This window comes from Suncus etruscus, chromosome 6 (assembly GCF_024139225.1).
Source record: "Suncus etruscus isolate mSunEtr1 chromosome 6, mSunEtr1.pri.cur, whole genome shotgun sequence".
In the NCBI taxonomy this organism is placed as follows: Eukaryota; Metazoa; Chordata; class Mammalia; order Eulipotyphla; family Soricidae; genus Suncus; species Suncus etruscus.
This window is the reverse complement of record NC_064853.1, coordinates 41,417,098-41,440,746: the sequence shown is the minus strand read 5'-3', so window position 1 is coordinate 41,440,746 and position 23,649 is coordinate 41,417,098. Positions and strand designations below refer to the sequence as shown.

General features: G+C 42.6%; 1 protein-coding gene and 1 non-coding gene across 2 annotated transcripts in view; one reads left to right on the top strand and one right to left on the bottom strand.

Annotated features, from left to right (window-relative positions):
- The window catches only part of LOC126011034 (protein argonaute-3), a 122,638-nt gene continuing 98,989 nt past the window's right edge, over nucleotides 1–23,649 (top strand). Inside the window, exon 1 of the mRNA XM_049774695.1 lies at nucleotides 1–86. Within this exon, the coding sequence (XP_049630652.1) occupies nucleotides 68–86 (19 nt within the window). The 5' untranslated portion in view covers nucleotides 1–67. The remainder of the gene's footprint in view (nucleotides 87–23,649) is intronic.
- LOC126013090 (U6 spliceosomal RNA) lies at nucleotides 19,145–19,251 on the bottom strand. The gene has a single exon (XR_007497423.1). It is a non-coding gene; the product is annotated as a U6 spliceosomal RNA (small nuclear RNA).

The window sequence follows — 23,649 nt, the reverse complement described above, 5'->3', positions numbered from 1 at the left end:
CCACCGCTTGTAAGAGCCCCCGTGGCGGGCGCCCTTCTCGCTCCAAGCACTCTCCCCAGCCCCATGAATGGAACTCAGCTCCGCAGGTGAGTGGGCCCCGGCCCAGGTGCGCCCGGTGCGCGCGCACCCCGGGGACCCCTTCCGGCCCCTCCCTCCCCTCCCTCCCCTCCCTCCCCGTCTCAGCTCTCCTGGGCCTCTGAGGACCCAGTGAGTGGCCTAAAGGGCTGCGAGGGCTGCAAGTTTGTTTTCGGTGGCGTTCTTTTCTAGAGGCTTCTGGAAGCTCTTGCCTAAGATGTCACATCCCTAGACGTAACGGTGTGCCTGACCTTTCACCGGCGCTTTGCCCCCTCTCCCTGTCTTTTTTATTTTGTTTGTTTTTGTCTCTTGCAAAGGCTGGTCAGTCAGTCCAGTCCTTGGGAAGGTTCTGGGAAGGATGGATGAGAATGCTTCGTGGAAAATAGGTGTGAAATACGAGAGATCGCGCGTCTTTTCCTTTTGCAAACTGGCTCCCAGGTTTTGCAGCGGGATGCAATCGAGTCCCTTCGTTCCCTTGAGCGTCTTGCAATTGTCACCTGTCACCGTGGAACCGCAGTTGACGTCAAGAGGGGGATCTTAGCAGGGGTGGCGTTATTTATTTATGTTTTTCTTTTTTAGATTAATATCTTTATTTATACACCTTGATTACAAATATGATTGTAGTTGGGTTTCAGTCATGTAAAGAACACCCCCCCTTCACCAGTGCATCATTCCCATAACCAATGTCTTGAATCTTCCTCCTTCCCACCCCACCCTCGCCTGTACTCTAGACAGGCTTTCTAGTTCTATTTATTTTTGTTGTTGTTGTTGTTGATATTTTTCATTCTCTGTTCTTTAGAGAAATAGTTGTCATCCCCAGAAGTTTGAAATTTAAAAAGAAAAGTTTTTTCCCCCCCTAGGGAGAAAAAGTAAAAGACAGACCGTGTTGAGGTCAATCTCAGCACAAGCCGCACTTATATAAAAGGAAAAAGTGTTTATAGTTCTAATAAATTCATTGAGAGACAGATCAGGTGTTACATAATAGTTGCTTTCCAAAGGTTCCGACTTGGCATGTTTAAATCGCAGATAGGCTTCATCCAGACGAGTTTATTTTTTAATTACTTACTGGTCAGGGTTGTTTTGTATTACATGTTCTGGATTCTCGTTCAATATCTGTCTCTCTCTTCTGTTGCTTCTTCCCTTTTTTGGGCCACACCCAGCGATGCTCACTGGATACTCCTGGCTATGCTCCGGGACTATATGGGGTGCTGAGATTGGAACCTGGGTTGATCACTTGTAAAGCAGCTCCCTACCCATTGTGCTATCACTCCAGACACGTTTTAAGCCAAGTTATGAAACCCCTTTTATTCTCTCCCCAAACATTGGCTTTTTCAGAATGGAAAAGCAAGGAAAGAGACATATAGACAAGCAAATGCGATACATATTCAAGGAGAACACTGACTTAAAGAGTAAGCTTCAAGTTATTGTTTGGAAAGATGCCTTAGAGTGGTACTGCTGGATCGAATAGGAATTTCCATTTTTATTTTTATTCATTTATTTATTTTTGGTTTTTGGGTCACACCCAGCAGCACTCCGTGTGCAGGCTCTATGCTCAGAAATCGCTCCTGGCACGCTTGGGGGACCATATGGGATGCCGGGATTCAAACCACCGTCCTCCTGCATGCAAGGCAAACACCTTACCTCCATGCTATCTCTCCGGCCCCCCAATTTTTTTTTTTTTTTTTGGTTTTTGGGTCACACCGGCAACGCTCAGCAGTTACTCCTGGCTCTACGCTCAGAAATCGCTCCTGGCAGGCTCGGGGGACAATATGGGGTGTCGGGATTCGAACCACCTACCTTCTGCATGCAAGGCAAACACCTTACCTCCATGCTATCTCTCTGGCCCTCATTCTTTTTTTTTTTTTTTTTTTTTTTGGTTTTTTGGGCTACACCCGTTTGATACTCAGGGGTTACTCCTGGCTAAGCGCTCAGAAATTGCCCCTGGCTTGGGGGGACCATATGGGACGCCAGGGGATCAAACCGTGGTCCTTCCTTGGCTAGTGCTTGCCAGGCAGACACCTTACTTCTAGCGCCACCTTACCGGCCCCTCCGGCCCCCATTCTAATCTTTTTTGAATTAGAGCATTTTCACCAGGATGAAATGATATCTCATTGTGGTTTTGTTTTTCTCCTAAAAAGAGATCTTGTACTGGCGTGATAGTACAGCGAGTAGGGTGCTTGCCTTACCCTCTGCTCATTCAGTTTCTATCCCCAGCACTCCGTATGGTCCCCTCTGCCCTACCAAGAGTGATCTCTGAGCTGCGTCAAGAGAAACCAGGAGCACAGCCAGATGTGTGGCATGACAACTTCCCCCAAAAAGGAGACGAGCTTATTTTCTTGTGTCTTTGTGCCACCTGTACTTTTTATTTTTTAGTGCCAACAATTCATCTTACTGCCTCACACATGCAAAACATGCATTCTGTCGCTGTATTCAGCCACTTTAGTATGTCCTTTTAGAAAAGTTTCTTCCAAAAGGATCTTTTACTCTTTGGCTCCTTTTATTTATTTGTTTTTGGGTCACACCCGACAGCGCTCAGGGTTACTTCTGACTCTGCTTAGAAATCGCTCCTGGGGCCCGGAGAGATAGTGTTTGCCTTGCAAGCAGCCGATCCAGGACCAAAGGTGGTTGGTTTGAATCCCGGTGTCCCATATGGTCCCCCGTGCCTGCCAGGAGCTATTTCTGAGTAGACAGCCAGGAGTAACCCCTGAGCATCGCCGGGTGTGACCCAAAAACCAAAAAAAAAAAAAAAAAAAAAAAAAAAAAATCGCTCCTGGCAGGCACGGGGGATCATATGGGATGCAGGTATTCGAACTACTGTCCATTCTAGATCGACTGCTTGCAAGGCAAGCGCCCTACCACTGTGCTATCTCTTTGGTCCCTCTTTTGCTCCTTTTTAAAAAAATTTTTTGGGGTCACACTCAGTGACTTTCAGGGGCTATTTGCTCAGAAATCGCGTGGGGGCCATATGGGACGCTGGGGATCAAACAGTCCGTCCTAGGTTAGTGTGTGCAAGGCAGTTTCCTTATGCCTTGCGCCACCGCTCTGGTCCCATTTTGCTCCTTTTTATAACAAATTGGGTTGCTTGCTTTTTTTGTTTTTGAGTTTTAGTTCTGTATATATTTTGATTATTAACCTCTTACCGATTATGAAAATTTATTCTCCCATTTGCTTGATTGCTTTTTGTGTTTTTAGTTTCTTAGACTGTGTAAAATCTTTTTTGTTTTTTTCTGGTCACACCAGGCAGCACTCAGGGGTTACCCTGGCTCTACACTCAGAAATCGCTCTTGGCAGGCTCGGGGACCATATGGGATGCTGGGATTCGAACAACCATCCTTCTGCATGCAAGACAAATGCCCTACCTCCATGTTATCTCTTCTGTGTAAAATCTTTTTAATTTGAAATAGCCTAGGCATCTGGGAAATGGCTCAGAGGGTTGGTTGAATGGTTTATAAAGCCTGCATTCAGACCCTAGTACCACATGGTCCCTGAGAGCTGATCCTACTTTGGAATAGCTCTCAAGTAGTATGAATATGGCCCTCAAAATAAAAGCAAATCAAAATTTGATGTGATCCTATTTGTTTATTCTAGTTTTGATTTTCTTTGTCATTGGAATTGTCTATTATATACATCGCTAGTGTCCCTCCTCCCCACCCCACACCGGTCTGTGCTCTCTACTTCCCTCATTCAGTCTCATTTTATTATGATGGTTCTCAGGGACACTTGGGACATTGGTGATGGGAATGTTGCACTGGTGAAGGTTTTTTTTTTAATAAAAAATAAATAAACAAAAAATAAAGTTATTGTTGTTAGTTTACACTTTTTTTAGCAATAAATATTGAAAAACATTTAACCTACTGATTCCTAAATTATTGTGATTGTTTTGGGTATGTATTTTTTTATTTTTGAAATTTACCAGTGGCTGCTACATTTTCCACCTTGGCTTTTACTTGAGTCACTAAGTTTTCCCCAGTTTTTAGGGTAAAATTGGGGGGGGGGGTCAGCTTATACTCGGGTCTGTAGCATGAAATAATTAACGATGGGGCTGGATGGCGGTGGATGGAGGCCTTTGTGCTTAGGCCCCAGCCACGTGGCTTCATCCCCCATCCAGCTGGCAAGTTCCAGGCCCAGGTAGTTGGCGTAATCAAGACTCACTCACACGCAGGCTTCAGGAAGAATCATCTTTATTTATGCCCTAGCCACCACAGGTGTGTGGCCTATGTCAACCTTTTAAGCATTCAGCTATATTTTGCTAGCCCTGCATCTTATCTCCTGTTAGCCATCTTCCCTTTGGGCTCCATGCGGCCCAAAGATCCAAAAGCCAGGAAGCCTAGCCGGGCCAAGAGAGAAACGGCAAAAGGGCAAAGAGCCAAAAGGCCCGAATTCCCTTGGTCCCAGCCTTATCTACCTTTTTCCAAACCCCTCCCAGGAATGGGAGGGGCTTGCAGGTAAAGTTACACCTACTATCCGGTTCCCAAGACCCCTCCCAGAAATGGGAGGGTCTAGGGTCTCAAATGGGTACACCCACAGGGTCGACTTATAATTGAGTATATAGTATATACAGTATATATAGTTTTCATATCTCCAAATCAAAAGTCTTTTGAGAACAGAGTAAGTTACATCTAATTCTTCTGTGTTTATCAAAGCCCAGGCAGAAGGATATAATCCTAAAGAAAAAAAATACATCTCTAATTATGAATTCCTAGAGTATATCACTTTTAGTGTATTTTATAGTTTCAAGTCTGATATTCAGTTTTTCTGTGCATTTTAATTATTTATTTTTGCTTTGTGAGCCACACCTGGCATTGCTCAGGGACTACTATGGGCATAATACATTTTGTTGTTTATTATGAATCAAACCTAGTCAAACACTGGAGATTAATTCCTGGCTCTGTGCTCAGGGGATTACTCCTGGCTGAACTTGAGGACTATATGGGATACAGAGGATCAGATATGGCTTGGTTGCATGCAAGGCAAAACATCCTACTATAGTATTGTCAGGCCCATGGGTATGGTACAATTTTTTAATTTTTGCTTTTTCATTTAAAATATTGTGATCTGGGGCCAGAGAGATAGCACAGTGGTAGGGCATTTGCCTTGTACGCGTCTGACCCAGGAGGGACCCAGTTTGATTTCCAGCATTCTGTATGGTTTCTCAGCCTGCCAAAAGCGATTTCTGAGCGTAGAGCCAGGAGTAACCCCTGAGCACTGCCAGGTGTGACCCAAAAACTAATCAATCAATAAAGCTTTAAAAAAATATTGTGATCTGTTCCTTCCTTACAGATTTGAGTTACCTTATCAGAGTGACCACAGGGACCTAGCATCACAAAAAATATATTGTGATGTGCAGTATTGGTTTGTTTTATGTTCTCTTTTTTTGTTTTTGCAAAACTTTATTCTGTCAGCCAGTAAGCTATAAGCTCTCATATAGTTAATAACAGGGTTTCATGCATACAGTGTTCAAGCACCACACCTTCCACTGGAGTGTCTATTTTTCTCAACTGTTGCCTCAGGGTTCCCTCTGAACCAGCCCTCTGCTCCCTCTTATGGTGGTTTGGTTTTGTTGTTTTTTGTTTTGTTTTGTTTTGTGCCACACCCAGCAGCACTCGGGTTACTCCTGGGTCTGTGCTCAGAAATCACTCCTGACAGGCTCAGGGACCCTAATGGGATGCTGGGGATTGAACCTGGGTTGACCGTGTGCAAGGAGGATCCCCTATCCCCTGTGTTATAGCTTCAGGCTTGAAAGTATTTTTTTTTTTTTTATAAAAGAAAGGTTTGGATTTTCTTATTTGTCATTGGGCCAATCATTTGTTTACACATTGGTTTGTGTTTCTGAAAGTTGTCTCTTTTTAAATTTTCCACTGTTATTTTGGGCAGTATTCTTCAATCTTTTTACACCTGTGGACCAGGGGAAATAGAAATACTTTAGATCTGCTGACAGAAAGACCAATGAGGCATCCTACTTACCCTAGCTGCTACAGGATTGGGGATATTTTTGGCTGACTCTCAGGAAATTTTCACAAACCACGGGAATTTAAACAATGTGATGATTTGGGGGTATAGGTGATTTTTATGTAACCATCCTGTTGTCAAACTTACAAAGTATGAAATTAAACACTTTATAAACCAACCTATAATCTATTGAAGGTATTACTGTACCCCCTTCCCTTCCTTCAGTTGATCACATTGTAGTGACCTTGGTATTCGAGAATGGATGTGTGATGTTCAATAGGGGATCACAGCCTTTAGTGCAAATGCACATTCTGGTTGAAATGCTTACCTGGGTTATGTTTATACGTGCTCACCTGGGTGTTACATTCTTGTCCACAGTGCTTTCTCCTTTTTTTGGGGGCTGGGGTCCACATTCGGTGGTGCTCAGGAGTTACTCTTGGCTCTGTGCTCAGAAGTCTTGGCAGGCTAGGGGGACCATATGGGATGCTGGGATTCGAACCGTGGTCTGTCCTGTGTTGGCCACATGCAAGGCAAATATCTTACTGCTGTGCTATCTCTCTGGCCCTTCTGTTGTTTTTATTTGAGATATTTACACAGGGGGGTCCTACCCTTTAGTTGAGGGTCACATACACTTAGCTGTTGTGTGATCAATCATCATTGTGGTTCCAGGACTCTTAGATATTGTAGTATCAGAATCTTGCTCATTGTAGCAGTAGTACCAGGGATAGAGGTTATGATCTTTACAAGGCAAGCACTTAAAACAGTGAGCTATCTTCTGGCCCTGTAAAAAAAAAAAAAAAATAGGGGACTGGAGTGATAGCACAGTGGGTAGTAGGACATTTGCCTTGTACATGGCTAACTGGGTTCAATCCTCAGCATCCCATATGGTCCCCTGAGTCTGCCAGGAATAATTTCTAAGAGCAGAGCAAGGAGTAACCCTTAAGTGCCACCGGGTGTGGCCCAAAACCCAAAATAAATAAATAAATAATAGTTAAAAGAAAATTTGTGTGTCTGGTGTCAGAAATGACCTTGAATGCGGAGCTATGAAAGGAAAGCCTGCACACTAAGGGGTATGGCCCAAAAACAATACAAAAGAAAGTTAGGGTTTTTTTTTTTTTTTTTTTTTTGCAGATTTAGGAATTACATTATTTCTAGGTTGTCTTTCTTTTCTTTTTTTGTTTTGTTTTGTTTTGTTTTGTTTTGTTTTGGCCACACCTGGCAGTACTCAGGGGTTACTCCTGGCTGTCTGCTCAGAAATAGCTTCTGGCAGGCACGGGGGACCATATGGACACCGGGATTTGAACCACCCACCTTTGGTCCTGATCGGCTGCTTGCAAGGCAAACGCCGCTGTGCTATCTCTCTGGGCCCTGTTTTTCTTTTTCTTTTGGAGAACTCGATGTAATAATTTGGTAGTTTGTACTTTTCAGAAAGACTTTGCATTTATTTGTTTCTATTAATCTGGTTTGATTGTATGAAAGAAGCTCTGTTAACAGGCTCTTTCCTGGAAGAGTTCTTTGTTGTACAAGGAATATCCTAGTTCAGAATAAAATTCTGTCCACAGTGTCAAGTTGTTTCAGTACAGTTGAAAATTGTAACTTTTCTCATTGGCTTCAATAGGTTTAAAAAATTTGAGGCCTTACCTGCACTATGAATACCTAGGTATTTTGTTCATCTAATAAATCATTTTCTCTTATAAAATTTAAAGTTAAGATCTTAAGTAGTCTGTGCATTTTTTTTATATTGATGGAGGAAAGGATCTATTGATAATTCTATTTACAGGAATGTAAAACTCTAAAAGATAATTTTAAACCATTACCTTTTCCTAACCTGTTGCATCTCAGTTTGTTGGTATGAGCTGCTTTCACCATTCACTTGTCTAGAATATTCAATAGACCCTCATTCTTACTCATTAAGAAAACAGATGTGAGAGAGAATATTGTGTGGTTTTTCAACCATAATGGTTATGCTGTTTGGAGACATGAACAGTCTTTCTATATTTGGAATTTCTGTATGTTATTACTAATGACTTTGTTTGGCCAACCACTGCTTTTAAGAAAGTCTGTTGAGATTGAGCAAGTCTTGTTACACAACTGATTCTTTCTTTTATATCTTAAATGTTATTTTTGTGGTTTGTTGAGAACAAAAATGTATGTACAGTGCCAAAGTGATAATGCAGTGGGTAGGGCATTTGCTTTGCATGCAACTGACCTGGGTTCAAATTGACCCTGGCATCCCATACGGTTCCCTGAGCCTGCTAGAAGTGATTGCTGAGCACAGAGCCAGGAATAACCTCTGAGCAATGCAGGGTGTGGCTCCCCCACAAAACGTTATGTGCATTAGTCTAGGGTGTACAATTAAATGATTTGGAGATCCCTGTATAATAATAAACAAAAATAAAAATGAGATGTTATTTTTCAGGCAGAGAGATAACACAAGTGATAGAACACATGTCAAGAGGCTCCTTTTTGATTTCTATCGTAGCACCACATGGTTCCTTGTACCCTTCTCCAAGCACTGCCAGGTAATGACTGTGGTGGTCTCTAAGCCCAACTAGGGCTCAGTGTTGCTCTGTTAAAAAGGTGTCCTCCTTTGAACCATCTAGGAAATCTTTTTTTGTTTGTTTTTGGTTTTGTTTTTTGGGGTCACACCTGGTGACGCTCTGAGGTTTACCCCTGGCTATGTGCTCAGAAATCTCTCCTGGCTTGGGAGACCATATGGGATGCTGGGGGATCGAACTGCGGTCTATCCTGGGTCAGCTGCATGCAGGGCAAACACCCTACTGCTACACCATCACTCTGGCCCCCAGGGATAATTCGGCTCCCAGGGACCATATTCTATCTGGGATTGAATAAGGAACTGCTGCATACAAAGCAAATACTTTTACTCCATGGGTTAACTCTCCAACCCTTTGGTTTTGTTTTTTAAACTTATTTAAGTTGTGGATAGAACATTCTTTGGTAAGACAGTTCTTTGTGGGCCCAGAGAGATAGCACAGCGGCGTTTGCCTTGCAAGCAGCTGATCCAGGACCAAAGGTGGTTGGTTCGAATCCCGGTGTCCCATATGGTCCCCCGTGCCTGCCAGGAGCTATTTCTGAGCAGACAGCCAGGAGTCACCCCAGAGCACTGCCAGGTGTGGCCCAAAAACCAAAAAAAAAAAAAAACTTAAAAAAAAAAAAGACAATTCTTTGTATAGTGACTTTTTTCTGGGCCACACTGGTGGTGCTCAGGGGTTTGACCCCTGGCTCTGCTCAGAAATCACTTCTGGTAGGCTTGGGGGATCATATGGGATTACCAGGGATCAAATATTGTTCAATCTTGGGTCAATCACTTGCGAGGCAAATGCCGTACCACTGTGCTATTGCTCCAGCCTCTGATTTATAAGTTTTTAGATACAGAATCATTAAAAGAAGAGGTATTCTATGAATTTAAATAAAAAATTCCTAGTGAAAAAATATACTATGCTGTATTTATTTTTAAAGCATTTATTCAGTGCTTATTTTTGTTAGTCATGTTTGCTGTCAGCATTTTTTAGCCTTAGACTCATACGTAGTACTTGTTTAGTGGTAGGAGCAGTAGGAGTAGCAGTGGTAGGAGCAAACATATGTTTGCTTTGAAAATGTGTGGTTTTTGGGCCGGAGAGATAGCATGGAGGTAAGGCGTTTGCCTTTCATGCAGAAGGTCATGGGTTGGAATCCCGGCATCCCATATGGTCCCTGTGCCTGCCAGGAGCAATTTCTGAGCATGGAGCCAGAAGTAACCCCTGAGCACTGCCAGGTGTGACCCAAAAACACACACACACACACAAAAAGAAAATGTATGGTTTTGGGGCCGGAGTGGTGGCGCAAGCGGTAAGGCATCTGCCTTGTATGCGCTACTGCGGTTCGATCCCCCAGCATCCTATATGGTCCCCTAAGCCAGGAGTAAACCTGAGTGTCACCAAGTGTGGCCCCCCAAAAAAGCAAACAAAAAAAGAAAATGTATGATTTTTTTGTTTGAGGTTTAATATGGTTAGTTGATACCCTGTTTCCCCGAAAATAAGACAGTGTCTTATATTAATTTTTGTTCCCAAAGATCCGCTAGGTTTTATATTCAGGGGATGTCTTATTTTTCCATGAAGAATAAGTACACATTGGGGCCAGAGAGATAGCACAGCGGTAGGGCTTTTGCTTTGCATGTGGCCTACCCAGGAGGGATCTCATTCTTTCCCCAGCATTCCTTATGGTTCCCTAGCCTGTCAAGAGCGATTTCTGAGTGCAGAGCTGGTAGTAGCCTCTGAGCCCCTGGGTGTGGTCCAGGAAACAATCAATCAGTCTATCAGTCAATAAAGTTTAAAAAAGAAGAAAATAGGGGCCGGGAAGGTGGCGCCAGAGGTAAGGTGTCTGCCTTACAAGTGCTAGCCAAGGAACGGACTGCGGTTCGATCCCCCGGCGTCCCATATGGTCCCCCCAAGCCAGGGGCGATTTCTGAGCACATAGCCAGGAGTAACCCCTGAGCGTCAAACGGGTGTGGCCCAAAAACCAAAAAAAAAAAAAAAAAAAAAAAAAAGAAGAAAATAGGGGCTGAAGAGATAGCATGGAGGTAAAGCATTTGCCTCGCACGCAGAAGGACGGTGGTTCGAATCCCAGCATCCCATATGGTCCCCCGAGCCTGCCAGGAACGATTTCTGAGTGTAGAGCCAGAAGTAACCCCTGAGCACTGCCAGGTGTGACCAAAAACCAAAAACAAACAAACAAACAAAAACAAAGGAAAATTATTACCAGCATATGTTATGGTAGATGTCAACACAAACCAGACAAACTGAATCTTACAGACACCAGTTAGGGCGGCCATAGCAATCAGTTTATGGTAAATTAATTTTGATTCTGAGACAGAGCCTAGGCGGGCCTTATTTTCGAGGGATGCCTTATATTTCACCCAGAAGGAAACCTCTAAGTAGGTCTTCTATTTGGAGGATGTCAGTATTTACTCTGGCTACTGAAAAATAGAGAGTAAGAGAAATCTGGATAGTATTTTAATATTTTCTTGTGTGTGTGTGTGTGTGTGTGTGTGTGTGTGTGTGTGTGTGTGTGTGTGTGGTTTTTTTGGGTCACACCCAGTAGTGCTCAGGGGTTATTCCTGGCTCCAGGCTCAGAAATTGCTCCTGGCAGACACGGGGGACCATATGGGACGTCGGGATTCGAACCGATGACCTCCTGCATGAAAGGCAAATGCCTTACCTCCATGCTATCTCTCCGGCCCCAGTATTTTATATTTTCAATACTAATGTATAATGCCTAATCTATTATTTGTTTAATAACTAAAGTATGGTTTGCCTAAATAATAATTATTAACACAATTCTTTTCTTTTCTTTTTTTTTTTTTTTTTTGTTTTTGGGTCACACCCAGCAGCGCTCAGTGGTTACTCCTGGCTCTATGCTCAGAAATCTTTCCTGGCAGGCTCAGGGGACCATATGGGATGCCAGGATTTGAACCACAGTCCTTCCCCATGCAAGGCAAACGCCTTACCTCCACACTATCTCTCCGGACCCACAAAATTATTTTTTACATTAATTTTTCTTAAAACTTTTGGATACTTACACTCAATGGTGGTGATTTTGCAGTGGTCCTCAAACTATGGCCCGCGGGCCACATATTGTATTTGTATCTTTTGTTTCTTCATTGCAAAATAAGATATATGCAGTGTGCATAAGAATTCGTTCATAAGTTTTGTTTTTACTATAGTCAGACCCTCCAATGGTCTGAGGGACAGTGAACTGGCCCCCTGTTTAAAAAGTTTGAGGACCCCTGTTTTATAGTTTTTTTGTTTTGGGGTTACACCTGGCAGTATTTAGGAGTTTTTCCTGGCTCTATGTTCAGAAATTTCTCCTAGCAGGCTCTGGGGACCATATGGGATGCTGGAATTCAAGCCTCGGTCCTTCTCCATGCAAGGAAATGCCCTACTTCCATGTTATCTCTCTGGCCCCAGTTTTATAGTTTTTAATGTTAGAATTCTGTTCCTTGCCTGTTTATGAAACAGGCTTTTTTCCTTCCAGTTTATAGAAAAATGTACCAGGAAAATTACTGATAATGGAGACAAACGTTGGGAGTTTGATAAAGTACAGAATGCACAAATTTTAGAGACATGTCCTCGTTCTCATTTTAACTATCACTTGATGTGTTGAGTGATTTGTTGATTATGACAGATGTGTCATTGTGTCATTCTGATGCATGGCTGTTGATATTTGGGGGAGATTGTGCATATGTAGGAGACAGAGGCATATGGACAGTTTCCTCTTCTCAGTTTTTTTGTAAACCTAAAACTGCCACACCTTTACTATTTTTTTTTTTTTTAGTTTTTGGGTCACACCCGGCGTTGCTCAGGGGTGACTCCTGGCTGTCTGCTCAGAAACAGCTCCTGGCAGGCACGGGGGACCATATGGGACACCGGGATTCGAACCAACCACCTTTGGTCCTGGATTGGCTGCTTGCAAGGCAAACACCGCTGTGCTATCTCTCCGGGCCCACCTTTACTATTTTTTTAACCCTTATCCTTTAAGAAAAAAAAAAAAACAATTTACTGAACTTAAAAACAAATAACTCTGGGGCCAGAGAGATAGCACAGCTGTAAGGTGTTTGCTTTGCATGCGGAAGGTCACTGGTTTGAATCCCGGCATCCATATGGTCCTCCGAGCCTGCTGGGGGCGATTTCTGAGTGTAGAGCCAGGAATAACCCCTGAGCATTCCCGGGTGTGACCCAAGAACCAAAAAAACAAAAACAAAAAAAATAAACAAATAACTGTAGTATAATGCCTGTCTCGAATACAGGCAGGGGATGGGAGGGGGGAATGTTACACTGGTAAAGGGGGATGTTCTGTTTGTGACTGTAACCCAACTATGATCATGTTTCTTAAATAAAAATATATTTATAAAAAAATAAAATCTGCTCTGACTCTCCAGCTGCCATTTTATCCCCAAGAATTTGTACTAGTTAATGCTATTTTTCTAAAATCTTCAATCATTCCCCTTTATCTATGTTGAATGTAGCACTGCTTCTAGTCCTTACCCACCTACCTGCCCCAGTCATCTCTGCCCTGCCTTCTGCCATAACACTTCATCACAAGTCTTGCACATGAAAAAGTATAGAAAAAAATAATAAAATCTGGGGGCTGGAGTGAAAATACAGCTGGTAGATGTCCTACACATCTGCTTTGCCATGCTGCCGACCTGGGTTCGATCCCTGGCATACTATTTCATTCCTTGTGCATCGACAGAAGTAATTTCCAAATGCAGAACCGTGCTTAGTAGTAATTTATAAGCACCACCAGGTGTGGCCCCAAAACAAACAAAAAGTTTTTAAATTAAAAATAAAAGGAGCCAGCGAGGTGGCGCTAAAGGTAAGGTGTGTGCCTTGCAAGCGCTAGCCCAGGAAGGACCGCGGTTTGATCCCCCTTTGATCCCCCCGGCATCCCATGTGGTCCCCCCAAGCCAGGGGCAATTTCTGAGCGCTTAGCCAGGAGTAACCCCTGAGCGTCAAATGGGTGTGGCCCGAAAGACCAAAAAACAAACAAACAAACAAAAATAATAATAGGGGCCGGCAAGGTAGCGCTAGAGGTAAGGTGTCTGCCTTGCAAGCGCTAGTCCAGGAAGGACCGCGGTTTGATCCCCCTTTGATCCCCTGGCATCCCATGTGGTCCCCCAAAGCCAGGGGCAATTTCTGAGTGCTTAGCCAGGAGTATCCCCTTAGCATCAAACGGGTGTGGCCCAGAAAAACAAGACAAAACAAAAATAAATAAATAATAACTTCTGTTTTCTGAAAAAATAAAAAGCTCTTTACTTTATGGGTACTGCTTGCAGTGCATTTAATCTTCATTAGCCTTAATTTCCTTATCTGTACATGAACTGGTAAAGTTTATTATATGCAAAGAAATTGACACTTCTCTTTTTATTTTAAGTTACTTCATTAGAATTGTACATTTAGATAGGCATACTTGTATAAAATATTTTCATTTACTTTACCCCAAAACATCAACATATGTACAATTGTGTCTTTTATGCTTTTCTTTCTTATGTTTTTATTTATTTGTTTTGGGATTAATGTTCGGGGCAGTTTCTGATTGTATTCATTTTAGCAGTGCTCAGGAAACCATATGAAGTACCAGGGATCTAAACTGGAGTTACCTGCATGTAAGGAACACTCTTACCTCCTTTACTGTCTTTAACCCCTCTCATGAAGTTTTTTGTTGGGAAGAGTGCCACACTTACAGTGCTCAGTGTTTACTTCTGACTCTGCATTCAAGGATCATTCCTGGCAGATTCAGGGAATCACATGGAGTGTTGGAGACAATCCTGGTCAGCCATGTGTAGTGCAAGCACTTAACTTGCTGTACTAGCTCTCTGGCCCTCAACCCTCTCCTGAATTTTAAGAGCATATTTTAGTCATAATGGTATTTCATTCATAACTTTATATAAATTATAAATATATAAAGTACAAAGTGTAAAAATATGGACTTTAAGTCTAAGTACCATTATCATAGGAAAATAATAATATATCAGGTATGCAGAGTTCAAATTTATGCAGGAGTTTTGGTTTTATGGTCACACTAAGCAATGTCAGGTAACTACTGGCTCAGGAATTACACCTGGCAGTGCTTGAGAGAACATCTGGGATGCTGGGTATTGAATCCAGGTCAGGAATATGCAGGACAAGCACCTTACCTCTGTACTATCTCTTCAGTCAAAAATATTCTTTTCTTCTTGAAAGTTTTATATTTGTTTGTTTTTGGATTATACCCAGCGATGCTCAGGGGTTACTCCTAGTTCTGTACTCATGGATCACTGCTAGCAGTGCTTGGATAACTATATGGGATGCAGGCAATTGAAACCAGGTCAGCTATGGGCAAGGCAAATGCCCTATTATCTCTCCAGCTCTTACTTTTTGTTTGTTTGTTTTGTTTTGGGGCCACACCCGTTTGATGCTCAGGGGTTACTCCTGGCTATGCACTCAGAAATCCCCTCTGGCTTGGGGGGACCATATGGGACACCAGGGGATCAAACCGAGGTCCGTCCTACGCTAACGCTTGCAAGGCAGACACCTTACCTCTAGTGCCACCTTCCTGGCCCCTTACTCTTTTTTTTTTTTTTTAATGATATTGTATGTATATGTATTTCCCCATCCAAAGATGAGGTATTGTGAGGGCCTTATGGTGCTTGGGGACCATATGGTGCTAGACTGGTGCTGGACAGTACATGCAAAAGCCATATATCGTAAACTCCATTTTCATTTGTTTGGATAAATTTAGGCTATACCTGGTAGACTTCAGGACTTAATCTTGACTCCCTGCTCATGTATCACTCCTGATGGTTCTTAGGAGAACTTATACAGTGGGTGCTAGGGATCAAACCCAGATTGGCCAAATGCGAGGCAAGTGCTGTACTGGCTGTACTATCTTTCCAGTCCCCTTCATTTTTTAAAATTGGAATTCAAATAAGTTCTGTACATTGTGATTGAGTTGTCTTAAGTGCTTTTCAGTTGAGCTTTTTGTTCTCCCTGCAACTTGTGGACAGTTTATTATGATGTAATTTGGTTTCCTTCTGCAAATAGCTGGAACCTAAAACAATGTTCTTCAACCACTGTTTTGTGGTCTGCTGCCAGATTGCAAGTGTGGAAAGGTTGAGAACTACTGGTTTATCATGGTAGTTAAAACTGCCCGTCCATGAATCAATATACAGGACAGGTGCTGGTCCTCACATGCCTTACACTACCCTGAAGGCTTGCTCGGGAATAGAGTTGTTTATCATGTTTTGGTTTTGGTTTTGGACAACACCTGACAGTGCCTGAGGACTTGATGCTGGAAATTGTTCATGGTAGTGTATGAGGGATCAAGTAATAGAGTAATCAGACTCACTGCTCCAGCACACAGAGCATGTGCAGATCCCTTTGTTCAATCTTCCTGGTTAGGACATTTTAAAATAAACAATTTTATTATTTTTTTTGTTCCCATAACTTCTCTAAATATGTTCAAATCACCTGCACTTGCTAAACTCAGTATTTCCCAAATCCTAATTTTATTTGACTTTTTAACTGTACTTGACCAGGTTGTTTCCTTTCCCACTTGACTTCCTAGGTAGTACTTTCTGTAGTTCCTTCTCCACCCTTGTGTTTGCCACTTCTGTTTCTTTCATTGTTTCCTTTCTAATATCTAAACTTTGGATTGCCCAAGACTTAGTATTTGTCTGTACACTCATAGTCTTGGTGATCTCCTAGTCCTGTGGTTTTAAATAACACCAATATGTGGGCCAGTGCAGCAGTGCACTAGCCTAGGACGGACCTCGGTTTAATCCCCCGGTGTCCCATAAGGTCCCCCAAGCCAGGAGCGATTTATAAGCGTATAGCCAGGAGTAACCCCTGAGCTGCCGGGTGGGGTCCAAAAACAAAAAACAAAACAAACATCAATATGTGAGAACAGTAAGTTTTTTTTGTTTGTTTGCTTTGTGGTGGTTTTTTTTTGGGGGGGGCAGGGGGGGCACATCTGGCATTGTACTCAAGGCTTAATCCTTATTCTGCACTCAAGGATCACTCCTGGTGAAGCATATATGTTACTGGGAATTGCACCCAGTCAATCCCTTGTAGGGCAAGCTCCTTACCTCTGTCCTCTCTCTAGCCCTGAATATGCTAACTTTTAATTCTCCAGCCTAGACTTCTCCCTTGAACTTATCTATATACTTGTATAGTTTTAATCTTAGCACAGCCTAAAAATTCTCATATATTTCCTCCATACTTGACTATCACTGAGTTCTCTATCTCAGTAAATAATATTTCCATTGTTCTCATTCTTCTCCTATCCTTTCTCTTCCTTTTTCCTCCTTCCCTTTCCTCCTCCGAATAGTTCTTTGCTTTTATTTCCCATAGTACTTACTCCATCCATTAGCAGTTCTCATCAGATATTTTCTAAATATTTTTCTTATCAATATTTTCTCAGCAGCTACCACACTAAACGTCCTTTCCCCTCTTCCTTTCCTCCTGCCCTCTCCCATGGTTCTTTTTTCTCCACCACTCCTGTCATATTTCTTTTCTTTAATATCCCACAGTTCCGATTCAATCCATTAGCAGGACTCATAAGATTTGTTTTCTAAATATTTTCCATATCAACATTCCCATAGCTGCTACCATACTGAACCTAACCAACATTATTAACCTTTACCTGGATGGCTAGTCTGCTAATTGGTCTCCCTTGCTTGTACCCTCAGTTATTTTTTATATAGCAGCTTGGGGTGTTCCCTTTTGAAAAATTAAGCCAGATCATAGTGCTCCTGAATTTAGAGCCCTTTGTTGCTATGTCTCAGGAAAAAAAAATCCAGTAACCTTATTCAGTATATACTGATCTCTAATCTCATCTACCCTCCTCTCTTTCATACTCTGCCCCAGGAATGCTGTTTGCATTTTTTCAAACACCAAGCAAGCTTCTGCTTTGTCCTTTATATTTTATTTTTCTTCTGCCTGAAATGTAACTCAGAAATCCACATAACTTGTTTTCTTCTGTTTTCTTAGCATACTTAACATACTTAGCATACTTTCAGAAGTCTTTTTTGACTAAGTAATAAAATAAGTACTTAATCTTACTCCCCTCCTCACCAATCATACTCTTTCTATACCTATGAGTCTTTTTGTTGGGGGAACACCAACATCCAGGGGTTACTCCTGGCTCTGTGCTCAGAAATCACCCCTGGCAGGCTCGGGGGACCATATGGGATGCCGGGAATCAAACCGAGTTCCATCCTAGGCTAGTGTGGGCAAGGCAGATGCCCTACCACTTGCGCCACCACTCCAGCCCCTGAGTCATTATTTTGTTTGTTTGTTTGTTTGTTTTTGTTTTTGGGCCACACCTGGCTGTGCTCAGAAATAGCTCCTGGCAGGCACAGGGGACCATATGGGACACAGGGATTCGAACCAACCACCTTTGGTCCTGGATCGGCTGCTTGCAAGGCAAACGCCGCTGTGCTATCTCTCCAGGCCCTGAGTCATTTTTTTTTTTTTTTTAAGTTTTTGGGTCACACCCAGCTTGTGCTCAGGGGTTACTCCTGGCTGTCTGCTCAGAAATAGCTCCTGGCAGGCACGGGGGACCATATGGGACACAGGGATTCAAACCAACCACCTTTGGTCCTGGATCGGCTGCTTGCAAGGCAAACACCGCTGAGCTATCTCTCCGGGCCCCCTGAGTCATTATTTTTAACTGATTTGTGAAAAAGAAATAACATTATAATCTGCTCCTCATACTTGATTAAATGCTTTTTGGAGATCAACTCTTTGTTGCTTTTCTTTACTTTCTTTTTTAGTCTCAGTAATTATTATTAATATTATCAAATGAACCTAAACAATGCTTGTCTCTTAGGGACACTGATATACTTTTTGTTTGATTTTTAGCCCCACCCTGTGGTGCTTAGTGGTACTCAGGAATCACTCCTGGCAGGCATGGGAAACCAGGGATTGAACTCAGGTTGGCCACATGCAAGGCAAGCACCTACCCCACTCTACTATACACTGTATCCATTGTACAGTCCCTGATTTTTTTTTGGAGGTAGGGGAAACAATACTAATACTTTCAAACCAATGAATCGATAAATGAATAACAGTAATTAATAGCCTTTGGTGCCTAAAGTGATAATACAGCAGAAGGCAGTTGCCTTGCATGTGCCTTATCCGGGTTCAATCCCCTGCATCTTTTATGGTCCCCAGCACTGCCAGGAGTAATTACTGAGTGCAGTGCCAAGAGTAACATAACTGGGTGCAGACTAAGACCCCCCCAAGTTAAATAAAAATTAATGACAGCCTTTCAGCAATTGTTAGTTTATATCATAGTGTGTTGGTTTAAAATAGAGGTTTTGAAGGGGCCAGAGAGATAGCACAGAGGTAGAGTGTTTGCCTTGCACCCAGCCAATCCAGGATGGACAGTAGTTCAAATCCTGGCATCCCATATGGTCCCCCAAGCCTGCCAGGAGTGATTTCTGAGTGCAGAGCCAGGAGTGGCCCCTGAGCGCTGCTAGTTGTGACCCAAAAACAAAAACTAAAACTAAAAAAAATAGAGGTCCCGAAATCAGACTGCCTATTTGCATATTCCTTTTTTTTTTTTTTTTGATAAATTTTCTTTTATGGAACACTTCACAAATTTACCTGTCATCCTTGTGCAGGGGCCATGCTAATCTTCTCTGTATCGTTCTAATTTTAGTATATGTGCTGCCGAAGCGAGCACATCCTTTTTGCATATTCTAATTTTGCCACCTAATTTTGAAAATTTTGAGGGCCACACCTGGCAGTGCTTAGGAGTTTCTCCTGGTGGTGCCCAGAGAAGCAAAAGGAGTGCCAGAGATTCAAGGTCAGCCAGATGCAAGGCAAGTGCCCTACCCTCTTTACTATATCTCTAGCCCCCCTTTTTTTTTGCCACTTTTAACTAATACTTTTTTTTTTGTTTTGTTTTTGGGCCACACTGGCTATGCTCAGTGATTACTCCTGGCTCTGTGCCCAGGAATCACTCTGGCAAGCTCGGAATCGAACTTAGCTAACCATTATGCGTTCATGCCCTGCTTCAGTGTCCTCAGTATACTACAGAATCAAAGATATTTGTATAACATATGTATGTTATATTTAATACTTTATACATTTTTTTTTCTTGTGGGGCTCTCATGATTCCATGTTCGAGAATTCTTGATTTTGCTCAGGGAACTACATAGGAAACTAGGGATTGAACTTGAATTGGCTGACTTCAAGGCAAGGATCACCACTGTGACACTGTTCCCTAACCACCTGGCAGACAGAACCCTGTAGAGCATCTATTCTAGGGGACCCTGTAGAGCAACTGTACCAGGAATTCTTTTTTTTTGTTTGTTTGTTCGTTTTTGGGTCACACCGGGCATCGCTCAGGGGTTACTTCTGACTCAAGGCTCAGAAATTAGCCCTGGCAGGCTCAGGGGACCATATGGGATGCCAGGATTCGAACCACAGTCCTTCTGCATGCAAGGCAAAAAGACCTTACCTCCATGCTATCTCTCCAGCCTCAGGAATTCTCCTTGAGGTGAAAGTTTCCCCAAACTCCAGAGATGGGGAAGGACAGCACAAAGATGGGCACCATCTCCCCATGATTAGTGGTTACTCTCAGGCTTGACTCCGGTTGTCCCTCCTTCACAAAGAGCTCTGGTTAAGGGAGATACCAGGCCACCTTATTGTCACTATGTTGCTTCTAAAATATTCCTAAGCCCCAATGTTTATGCCTATCTTCTCCCAGGTACCTCACTCCCCCTTGGCTATGTCCATGACCATGCTAGTTCCTCTTGTCCTAAATAGGCATTATTGGAATGGCATAAATTGCCTCTGTTCATCAGCCTGGGACTCATTCTTTCCCAGTCACCACCTGGGGGAATGTACCTGGTCCTGAAGGAACCAGGAGGATGGAAGTTGACCCTTGCCAGCCGAATGGGTCGGCACACCCTATGTTAGTTTTATATGAAACCAACATTACATTGGATGATAATATCTCTGTCTGATACCAAAAGCAGACAAACTCAAAATAGTTGGGGGAGGACTGAAGAAGATAGTACAGGGATTACAGTGCTTATCTTACAGGGGGGCTACCCTGAATCTGTCCCTGGTACTTTATATTGTTCTCTGAACACTGCCAAAATATTTCCTGTCCATAGATCCAAGATTAAGCAATAAACACCAGGCATGTCCACTCCTTCCCTCTTAGCCCCTGCCAGCCTCCCCTCATAAAGAAGAAACAAAACTGAGATCATTATATCTTGGATGAATGTATATACATAAATCTTCAATAAAATATTAGCAAACTGATATCAACATTTTATTAAAAGGATCATGCATCATGACCAAGTTACATTTATTACAGGGATAAAAGTATGATTTGTGATATAGAAATCAGTTGTAACACATCACATACACAAAGAATAAAATTCATATGGTCAAAAATCATATGGTCATATCAATCTATGCAGAAAAAGCTTTTGATAAAATTTAGCAATAGAAGAAGAATACCTCAACATAATAAAGGTGATATATAGTAAGTCCAAAGCTAACAGTAATGACAAAAGATGTATGTCCTTTCCAACCACTTTTTTTTTTTTTTTTTTTTTGATTTTTGGGTCACATCCAGCAACACTCAGGGGTTTCTCCTGGCTCTGCTCTCAGAAATCTCTCCTGGCAGGCACGGGGAACCATATGGGATGCTGGGATTTGAACTACCATGCGTCCACCCAAGATCTATGAAATTGAATTGAGAATGCAGAATTACATCCTCAAATATACAAATTTTGTTTTATTTGGTTTTTGGTCCACTTCCTATGGCTCTCAGAGTGTGGCCCAAAACAATGATTCATGAGATCAGGCCTCTGCGCTCCAGAATCCCTTGTGTGGTAGGCTTGGGGGACCATATAAGATGCTGGGGATCAAACCCGAGTCAGCCACATGCAAGGCAAAATGCCCTATCTGCTTTTTTATCCAGCCCCACAAAGTTAATTGTTTATAAAGGAGTCATGAGCATAAAATTGAGGGAAAAACTCACCAAAAATTGGTGGGGAAAACTTGATTGTCAGATGCTAAAGAATGTAATTTGATTCAGGTAATTGCATCAAAGCATGCACTTCAACCTGATCACCATTGGTAGAGACTCTAAGTGCTCTTGTGTATGAACACATAACAAAAGTAAAAAAATTAAAAAAATGAAATTGATCACTATTTTTTACCAGGCACAAAAGCTAATTCAAATGTATTATATAGATTTAGAAGTTAGACAGAAAATTGTAAATACACTCTAGAAAACAGACGAAACACTCCATGATACCCACTTCAGTGATATCTTCAGAGAAAGATTCAACTCCAGTGACAAAACCAAGCAAAGAATGAACAAATTGATTACATCAAACAAAAAAAATGAATTTGCACAGTGAGAGAAACTCACTAAAATAAAAATCATTCTAATGAGTGAGGAATAAAAGATTTTTCACACATCCTGAAAAAATGGCTAATGAGCCGGCGAGGTGGCGCTAGAGGTAAGGTGTCTGCCTTGCAAACGCTAGCCAAGGAAAGATCATGACTGCGGTTCGATCCCCCGTGTCCCATATGGTTCCCCCCAAGCCAGGAGCAACTTCTGAGCACTTAGCCAGGAGTAACCCCTGAGCATCAAACGGGTGTGGCCCGAAAAACAAAAACAAAACAAAACAAAAAAAAGGGGGCCTGTGAGGTGGCGCTAGAGGTAAGGTGTCTGCCTTGCAAGCACTAGCCAAGGATCCGGACCGCGGTTCCATCCCCCATGTCCCATATGGTCCCCCCAAGCCAGGGGCGATTTCTGAGCTAAGCTTAGCCAGGAGTAACCCCTGAACATCAAACGGGTGTGGCCCGAAAAACCAAAAAAAAAAAAAAGGCTAATGAATAATGAATTTACAAAAACTCAGTAACAACCAAAAAGCTACATGAAAAATGGGAGATAAGTTCAATAGATAGTTCACCAAAGAAGATACACTGATAGTCAACAGGAAAATGAAAACATGTTCATTATCACTTTTATAATCAGGGAAATACAGTTTAAAACAATGGGGTATGATATTACATCTGTGTTTATGTTTTGGGGTTCTTTGGGGGGATTGGGCCACACCCAGTGACGCTCATGGGTTACCCCTGGCTATGAGCTCAGAAATTGCTCCTGGCTTGGGGGACTATATGGAACACCGGGGGATTGAACTGCGGTCCGTCCAAGGCTAGAGCTTGCAAGGCAGATGCCTTACCTCTAGCGCCATCTCTCCAGTTTTTTGTTTTTGTTTTTGGGTCACATTCGCCAGAGCTCAGGGGTTACTCCTGGCTCTATGCTCAGATCATTCCTGGAAGGCTTGGGGGACCATATGGGATGCTGGTATTCGAACCACCACCCTTCTGCATGCAAGGCAAATGCTCTACCTAATGCTATCTCTCCAGCCCCTGTCCCTTGGATTTTTTTTTGTTTGTTTTGTTTTTGTTTTGGGGTCACACCTGGCAGCACTCAGGGGTCACTCCTGGCTCTACACTCAGAAATCGCTTCTGGCAGACTCGGGGGACCATATAGGATGCTGGGATTCAAACCACTGTCCTCCTGCATGCAAGGCAAATGCCCTACCTCTGCTATCTCTCTGGCCCCGGCCCCATGGATTTCTAACTGTTGAATACACATCACATTGAATTTACCCTCTATCTTAGCAGCTTTTTTGGGGAGAGGGGTCATACCCAGTGATGCCCAGGGGTTACTCTTGGCTATGCACTCAGAAATTGCTCCTGGCTTGGGGGACCATATGGGACGCTGGTGGATCGAGCCGAGGTCCATCCTAGGCTAGCACTTATCTTTAGTGCTACAGCTCTGGTCCTAATCTTAGCAGCTTTTAAAATGGGTAGTTCAATTGTCATAAGTATGTTGCCATTGTGATCGGCATACAGAACTCTTGTATCTTGTGAAATTCAAAATATACCTATTAAATAGCAGTTCCTCCTCCTTTCCTTCCCTCAACCCCTAACAACCTACTTTCTCTGTTTATATATGAAACTGACCAGATATAGATATAGGGCCAGAACAATAGCACAGCAGGTAAGGTGTTTGCCTTGCACAAAGCTGACCTGG